This window comes from Anneissia japonica, unplaced genomic scaffold, assembly GCF_011630105.1.
Source record: "Anneissia japonica isolate Jap-2015-1 unplaced genomic scaffold, ASM1163010v1 scaffold1973_len9171_cov108, whole genome shotgun sequence".
Taxonomy (NCBI): domain Eukaryota; kingdom Metazoa; phylum Echinodermata; class Crinoidea; order Comatulida; family Comatulidae; genus Anneissia; species Anneissia japonica.
In genome coordinates this window covers 1-9,191 of record NW_022723483.1, presented here as the reverse complement: position 1 = coordinate 9,191, position 9,191 = coordinate 1, and the positions used below count along the sequence as shown (strand labels likewise).

Genomic DNA, 9,191 nt, shown 5'->3' with positions numbered 1-9,191 from the left:
GGAAGCGGTATGATAGCATACACTAAACACAAATTCAAGATAAAAACCAATGAATAGCTTTACAAAACATGTAGGCCAACTAACAGCTAGAGAACAACTTCTCCCTATTGACCCGGAGCTTCGCATAACTCCACCGCCGAACTGCCAGTAAATGTCAACACAGTTTTATTTTATACTGCTTATGCGGACGTAATATGGTCACCAATATATTCCCGCCTTATTATTGTTTACCTGACCTATTCCCGCCTTATTATTGCTAGCCTAATTACTGTCGCTGTAAAGGAAAGTAAGTTTCAACTACCCTTCCCATCATGCTCACTGTTTCTCGCTTTAAAGTGACTTGGGATTTTTTCAACGTAAATTGCTTTTACATATTTTTTACAGATTGTTTATGCTGGATAATAACCTGTGAAGTTAAGTTCAACATAAGGTACATGCTCGATTGTATAACCTTCCGTTACTTTATGTTGTTTAATGAATACATGACATATTTAATAATTGTTTACCCCAGAAGAAAGTGTTGCACATTTGTGTCCCATAGGCTCTGATTATCCAGACCACAAAATACTAAAATTCTCCGGGAACTAAATTTCGTGTTACACCGGCAGCGAGACGTAAGTCAGCCACGCTTTGTAAAGCAGCCTGGCTTTGCAAAACAGTGACGTAGGCTTGGCTCTTCCATTTTTAGCTAAGGGAAACTTTTTTTGAAGGTAGTATCGCGTCATTTTACGTCAAACCATAACAATCTGCGTCAATGTAGGTAAATTTGAGTCAACATACGTAAATTCCCGTGAAATTAACGTCAACACTAAAGAAAAATCTGAGTGTTTGAGGTGTATACGATACGAACGTACATTTAAACTAGGTAAGACTTAACAAATGCTTTAATTGGAAATGGAAACATAACACTTAACAATTGCTTATCTTTTTTTACGCAAGGCTTAAGCTAGGCCTTGGCCTTGAGGCCTAGGCTCCTAACTAGCTAGGCCTATAGAGGCCCTACCTAGCTAGGCCTAGCTAGCCTAGACTCGGGCCTAGGGTACTACTACTAGGTTAGACCAAGGCCTAGTAGTATAAGATATATGTAAGATATATTTTATTTATTCGTCCAATTTGTAACACTCTAAAAATTGCTTTCCTTTTTGGCCTAGAAAACAGTAAAAAAACAAAAATACAGAGCACAGACAAATACACAAAAAATATGTCCCAATAAAAACTTCACAAAAAAGAATTTAAAAATAAACACAATTATTGGGAAATCACCTGCTTATTAAAAATAGAAATAGAATTCGGAATAAAAGTGCCTGTACCTAGATGTACGAGAACGTGGTACACACAATCTTATGCCAGACCTAATGTAACACCCTGAAATTTGTTTTCAACAATCCAGTGAATATTTGTAAACATACAACAAGTTTGTTTCTACAACAAGTCCAGACGTAGTAATGCTAAAGGAACTGTGACCCGCGCCATGACCACAGTACAAAAATTGATGTCAACAAATGAAAACCTTCTGGAAGTTAAGTTGCACATGGTTGAATTTAATTCTATTGTGGAGGAATTTTCTAAAGCACATGAGGATTATTACATACTTCTTACAGATGAAAAGCTAATGCATGAAGCGGAAAAATATAGAAAGCAATTTGTGGAAAAGGTAAATTGTTGGCATTGACTATTCTGCCGACACACATTTGTCTGTTTCAGAGGTCGGTAAGACCTCCGAAGTTTCTACAACATTGAGTGCTTTAGACGCAGCGCGAGCTAAGGCAAAGGCTGAGAAAGCAGCACTTGAAGCTGAAATTCAGGCTTTAACTGAGCAAAAGGCTCTTGAAAAGGAGCAATTTGAGCTCCGAAGAATTAAAGAATTGCGCCAAATGGAAATTGAGAGACAGCGATTTCTTTCCCAGCTGGATCTAGAAATGGAAAAACATCACTCAATGATTGAGATGGAAAGAAAAGAGTTGGAACTTGAACACCGACGCCAAGAGTCATAATTAAGTACCAAATTAGCAAAGGCTGATGCTGTACAGAAAGTATATTCTGATGTGATTGATTCTAATGCTGGAGTGCGTTTCATGCACTCTACACCAAATGATGTATGCCTGCCGACAATGGATCAACCTCAGCATGAAGGATCCACTAATACTCCTGCAAACCCTACACCTAAACCAGTAAGTTTGTCCTGGGAACCTTCTGCTGTGCCAAAAATGGAAACACAGGTGCCGAATGTCTCGGAGCAAGCATCTGAGCTGACATACGCTATACATCAAATGTTAAAAGACTCAAAATTACACCAGCTATCCCTTGTGGAGGCCTTGCAATTGCCAAAGAACGAGTTGCCAGTGTTTGATGGCGATCCGTTAAAGTACTGGTCATTTATCAGAGCTTTCGACAATACTGTTGATAAAAAAACCACAGATGATGGAGCGAAGCTTATGAGTCGGATCCAATTTTGCACCGGAAAAGCCAAGAAATTACTCCAATGCTGCCTGATTAAGGAACCAAGTGACGGTTACCTTTTAGCTAAGAAATTGCTAAAAGAAAGATTCGGCAACAATGATACAATTGCACAGGCATGGATTGATAAAATTGTCAAACAACCAGATGTAAAGAGTTCTCTTGATTTGCAAGATTTTGCTGATGAGTTGAGAGGTTGTCAGGAAACCCTAGAGTCTATGGGTTTTCTAAGCGAAATGGAGAATCGTAGAAGTCTTTGTCAAATTGCTGAGAAATTACCAAATTATTTGAAAACTCGGTGGTTGAAAAAGAATCATAATATCAAGTTTGAGAAAAATCGAAATCCAAGATTGGATGACTTGATTCTGTTCATCACTTCAGCCGCCCGTGAAGCAAATGATCCCATATTTGGGAAATTGATCCAGAAAGAGAAACACACCATCACACATGACCATGACCAAAGGGAAGCTTTACTGTACAGTCAAAACCTGTTGCTTTGCCGGAAAACCCCCAAATCAATTTTATACAAAGTCGTACTTAATATACCGGTAAGCCGAAAGATATTTGTATATATTGTGGACAGAACCATTTTGTTACCTACTGGAAATCCTTTAAGGCCTTGCGTGTGAAATATAGGCTAGCCTATGTTCGATCAAAGGCGTTATGTGTTAATTGCTTTAAACCTGGACACTATGGGAAGGATTGCACACGCCCGTTTACTTGTACCATTGATGGCTGTGGTCAAAAACATAGCAAATTCCTACATATTCCACGACATCAAGAAGATGATCGTGGTAATCCTATCACAACATCTACTGTACCTCAGACGTCGCAACAAAAATTACCACCAGTGTTCGTACCAAGTTCTACAATTAAGAGTAACTTTATTCATGTGCAGAATAAAAAGGTTGCATTGCCGATTGTTGCTGTTCGTGTACGTGGTAATGATCAACAAACATTTGTAGACACCTATGCCTTGGTTGATCCCGGTGGCACTGCCAGTTACTGTACTGATGAGTTAGCCAAGACACTTAGTAAGCAAAGTAAGCTCTTAATAAACACCGAATCTGTAAACCTTAACCTGTCTAACTTGCAAGATACATACCATACATTTATGCCACAGGTTACTATAAGGCCATCTTTGAACTTGGATGCTGAAAATTTAGCTTGTAGAGAAGAGCTATCAAGGTGGCCGCATCTGAATGATATAGAGCTACCAGTCCTCAATAATTCGAAGGTTCAACTTCTCATTAGACAAGATATGCCTGACTTGCTCTGTCCACATGAAGTACGCAGAGGGAATCCAGGTGAACCGTTTGGAGTATGGACAGTTCTGGGCTGGGCCATAAACGGTCCTATTGGTGGATGGAACTGCCAATCCCAGTCAAGTCACTATGTACAAAGTAAAACAAATTTTGATAATTTGTGGTGGTCTGAAAGTACCGAGGAAACTGTGATGTCCTTCAGTGACCGAAGGGTCATATCTAAATGGAACGACTCCACTGTGTTAGAAAAGGATGGACATTACACAATGAATATTCCATTCAAAAACAACCCACCAAACTTGCCTGATAACCGACAGATCGTAAATCATAGACTGCACCTACTGGGTAAACACATGACTAAAGATGCTGCACTCAAAGAGAGATACACAGCAGAAGTGCACAAATTACTTGATGCAGGCTATGCCGAATTAGTACCTGACAATTAGATCTACAGAAGTGACGGTTGTGCGTGGTACCTCCCACATCATCCAGTACTTAACCCTAAAAAACCTGACAAATGTAGAATAGTATTTGATTGCGCTGCTAAAGCAAATGGTACTTCGTTAAATGAACAAGTATACCAAGGACCGGATCTGACAAAAAAATTGATTGGTGTCCTCCTTCGCTTTCGACAAGAGTCAATTGCTTTCATGGCGGACATTGAGAGTATGTTCACCAAGTACGAGTAACACCTTCTGATCGTGATGTTCTTCGCTTTCTGTGGTGGGCCAACAACAATCCAGGTGATATTCCTCTTGTATACCGAATGACTGTCCACCTATTTGGTGGTGTTTGGAGCCCCAGCTGTGCCAACTTTGCTCTTCGTCGTACCATTGAATATAATGCAAGTGAATTTCACCCCAAGGTATTGCAGACTGTTAAAACGAACTTTTATGTTGATGATTGCTTGAAGTCCGTGCCGTCAGCTGATGAAGCTGTCTACCTCGTTCACCAATTAAAGGAACTACTACTGCGGGGTGGATTTCGACTTAACAAGTGGATTTTTAACTGTACAGAAGTTATCTATTCACTACTTGAAGAGGAATGGACTAAAGGTTTGAAGTGCTTAAATATGAACTTTGACAACCTTCCTTGTGAAAGAGCCTTGGGTATGCTTTGGAATGTTGAGCTAGATCAATTCCAGTTCAATATACAAGTGGAACCTAAGCCTATGACACGTCGGGGACTGCTAAGTATTGTAAGTTTCGTCTATGATCTCCTGGGATACACTGGACCATATGTATTGAGAGCAAAGATGCTCTTTCAACAACTTTGTCGTCTTAACTATGGTTGGGATGATACCATACCACCAGAAATTGCTGAGCAGTGGGGCCGATGGCTCAAAGACATTCACCTCATGAGGTTTGTTTGTGGAGCAGGACTTGTACAAGAGACGCTGGCGTCAGATACAATATATGGCCAATGTATTCTGGAGACGTTGGTTAAGTGAATACCTACCTGCACTTCAGGAACGACAAAAATGGTTAACACCCAAGAGAAACATACAGACGGCTGACCTAGTTCTAGTAAGATTTGAAAATACTCATCGCTCACAGTGGCCTTTTGGATTGGTCACCGAAACCTACCCAGGCACAAATGGACGCGTGCGTTCTGTGCAGATCAAAACGCAATCCGGTGTATATGACAGACCTGTAGTGAAAATTTGTTTATTGGAGGGTTGTGCTTTGGAAACCTAGTGTGTAAAGTAAAACTTTGCATCGAAAAGAGAACATTTATATTGGACTCTATATTTAAAGAAATATATTAGCTGTATTTGCATCATATACAATTCAACAATTTTAAACTAATATTACTATTGTTAATTATTCATATATTGGTCTGAATTTTGGAATAACTATGACACACACCTTTAAGATATAAAATACCAATAAGCTGCTTTTAATACTGTAGTTAGATACTGAAGAGAAACAGTATAATACCGCTGAGGAAAACCAGATGAGGAATACCGAACTGAGGAAACCAGGAGTAGCCAACCATTATTAACATATATATTTATAAAAATAAAGGTAATATAAAGGTTTAGTTCATTTATAGATAATTTAGTATAAGCTTAAAGTCCTTTTGTTTTTTAAATATTTCAGGGTATCTTTCTTTGAATACATTGTAATGTATTGGGGCCGGTGTACCACCCTGAAATTTGTTTTCAACAATCCAGTGAAAATTTGTAAACATTAACTGTAGCTCAGAACAACACTGTATTCATTCATACAATGTTTTAGTTTATTATCAAATTGGTATGTCTAGTCAGCACTACACAGGATATGTAGCATTTTTACTGATACCTTTGCAAGCTGTAGACATAGGAGAAATACTTACAATAATTACAGTATACCTTTGGATACTACATACACCCAGGAGACTCAGTGATGTGAGTTTATATTTCTTATTTATCTCTAATAATTTATATCCTTTATTTCAGTTTGAACCGTTCATAAGTTCTTTCGTTCGTTCGTTCATACGTTCATCTTTCGTTCGTTCGTTCGTTCTTTGAATCATTGTATACCATTGATAATCCGTTATCTTACACTGTTGGAAAACCTTAAGAAATAAATGAACAGAACGCGTAAACATTATGCTGAGTTCAACTGTGAATTTTGTTAATTGCAACGCTTTTAACGTTTAGCGACGTTACACCTATTGTAATTAAAATAATATTGAAAGGGTGTGTTTTATCATTAATTATCCTATGTACTTTCAAATGAATCAGGCTAGTATATAATGTTTCAATAGTTTCAATTTCAGCGACCTCTCCTATACGTTTGACAGCCTTAGTTGTATGTTCATGTTTAGCTAATATGTTCTTTTTCGACACGTTACCGTATATAATACAAATTAGATTAAAGGTTAAAATGCTAAGAACAACAGATTTAAAAAATAAGATTAATAATATAGTCTTATCAACATTAAAACCACTAAAGCTTTGATTTGCTTTATGTATCGTAATTTCTGATTGAGTTGAAAAATTAAGTTTGTTACCTATAATAGTACCTAAATATTTGTATTCGTCAACTTGTTTAATAGTTTCATTTTTAAATTTTAGTAATTCAAACCATTCTGCCCTTTGCGCAAATCAATTACCATCTCTTTAGTCTTTTTCATGTTAATTAGATAGTGCTCATCGCACCACCGGACATAATTATCTATTTCATTTTTTTTCATTCAATCCTTGGTATACAGGCAGAAAAGTATGGAGGACAACACACACCCTTGTGGTGCTCCTGTACTATTTGTTCTTAGAGTAGACTTGATATATATATATTTTTTTTAATATAAATTATCCTTAATACTTTAGAAATAAATAGAAAGGCTTGAGATGTAGCAGGTGAAAACGGCAATACCCAAAATGGCAATGAAACAAAACGGCAATGACAAGTACCAGAATGGCATCTGAGACCAATGCAAAGGAGAGAAATCAATGCCAAGGCTAGCAAGCGCCACAGGACGTGGGCCCCAGTATAAAAATTTCTGAATCGTTTTAAAATCGTCTCGATAGGCAAATTGAATATTGCCATGAGGTCTTTTTCCCACTTTTAATGTTTATTATTAATATTATTTCGCATTATTTTACTTTTATGACATAAATTGTTTAGCCTCATTTTGTATGTATTTTTAAAGTTGTATTTGTTTAAATGTTTTTAGGTCTACTGCTTTTATATTGTTTCCCCCCAATCTTTTTAATATTCACTTATTATTATAATTATTATTGTTATTATTATTATTATTATTGTTATTATTATTATTATTATTATTAATGATTTATTGTTATTATTGTTATTGATATTCTTGCTGCTGCTAGTGTATTTAGACTGGTTTTTACCATATTTAATCTTAATACACTTTCATGTTTATAATTAGTTAATTTCTTTCTCGTTTTTACTTTTGACATAAATTGTTTAGCATCGTTTTGGTCTTGCCGTTTTGACTTATTACCATTGTGGTCTATTACCATTTTAAATCAAAAAGTGTTGCCATTTTGGTCATTGCCGTTTCGACTTACTTATTGCCATTTTGTCCAGAAACTGGTTGAGATCAAACCAGTGAGAATTTTTTGTTTGTTAATTAAAATTAGATTTATGCTCGTTTTTGTGTAATATATACCATATATTGTTGTATGTTATAGTTAAAACACTTGAAGAAATGTGTAAAATGGAATCAAAATTGGAACTAATAACATAAAATGCGAACCACCTCTAAATCGCTGGGTTACGTTTAAAGTAGAACTAGGAGAATCCTCTATCTCTGAATGAAACAAAAATGTCTTAGAAATTTTTTAACCCGCTATGCAAAAATAAATTGCCATATTTTTCTACTGAGGCCTCCAGTTAGTATACTCCACCATTTTTTAGAAATTTCATCTCAAAAACCAGACATTGTATACAGTACAATACTGTACAGTTAAAATGGATATGAAACGGTTTCTAGAAATCCAAAATCTTGTCATCATTGTTTAGAAAGTCATTGGAAAACCTCGGACACCCAATATTAAACGTATTGGACAATGCCTTACCCCCAAAAATCCCCCCGAAAGTCACTGAAAATCTTTTTGTGACGTCACAAAAAGATAAATTTGTACTGCGAGGATAGGGAATGTGGAATTTATTTGCCAATTGACACAATACAGTGATGGTAATAGCTAATCCGCTTTACATTTTTGTTCCTGGATATGTATTTCATCGTAAATGATTAAAATTTGGCTATACATTTCTCAAATTATTTTTTCAAGTCCATTTTTAATGTTGTTTTTACGACTGTCTTTTACGAATTTGGCAGCCATATGCCTCGGAGGATAGGCACACGGATGTAATTACACGCATGCGTGAAATTTGGTGAAATCCACAATACACTAGTTTTTAGCTGTAGCCATTTTGTTCTCGCGTATTTTATAGTGTTCATCACAATTCCAATTATTGTTAATATTAATTGACCGATCTTATGGCAAGTGACAATCAGTCATCATCATCCGGTGAAGAAAAAGCTGCGGAGCCTCGTAGGCTTATTGTAAATTTTGGCCAAATTATGGCATTTATTGGCGACGATGTACCAAGCAAGGCCCGTCGCTGTTGCTGATGATGATGAACTTGGTGAACTTTCGCCTAGGTTTGGGTTTACCGGGAAATATAAACGTGCGGCAAGCGATTTTTTTTTCCGTACGAAACATTTACATGAAACTCCACTCGGGCCGTCTCGGCTGAATCGGCCCGAAAATCTCATTGCAAGAATTCAGGAGGTCAAAAGGTCAACAGATAAACGTCTACAGAACAACTTCTGAGAGAACGTCGCTGTCTAATTTTTAAAAATACATTGGTCGTTTAAAATTACATATAATATTTGATTAAGCTGCACGAGTAATGAAAAGTGTTATTTTAAATTGAGTTACATACCGTACTATGACAATTTTAATTTTTTAGTTAGGCCTGGGTTTTGCATAATTACCTACGCCTACTAAAA

The 9,191-nt window shown here is 36.6% G+C and overlaps 2 protein-coding genes across 2 annotated transcripts; both read left to right on the top strand.

Moving 5' to 3' along the window:
- Positions 1 to 2,111: 2,111 nt before the first annotated feature.
- On the top strand, positions 2,112 to 4,168 carry LOC117112236. Its single transcript, XM_033255305.1, has 2 exons — positions 2,112 to 2,932; positions 3,094 to 4,168. The coding sequence occupies exons 1-2, from the start codon at positions 2,112 to 2,114 to the stop codon at positions 4,166 to 4,168; spliced, it is 1,896 nt and encodes a 631-aa protein (XP_033111196.1).
- A 320-nt stretch (positions 4,169 to 4,488) lies between these two features.
- LOC117112235 lies at positions 4,489 to 5,172 on the top strand. The gene has a single exon (XM_033255304.1). It carries the CDS (start codon positions 4,489 to 4,491, stop codon positions 5,170 to 5,172), a length of 684 nt encoding a protein of 227 aa, XP_033111195.1.
- Positions 5,173 to 9,191: the final 4,019 nt, after the last annotated feature.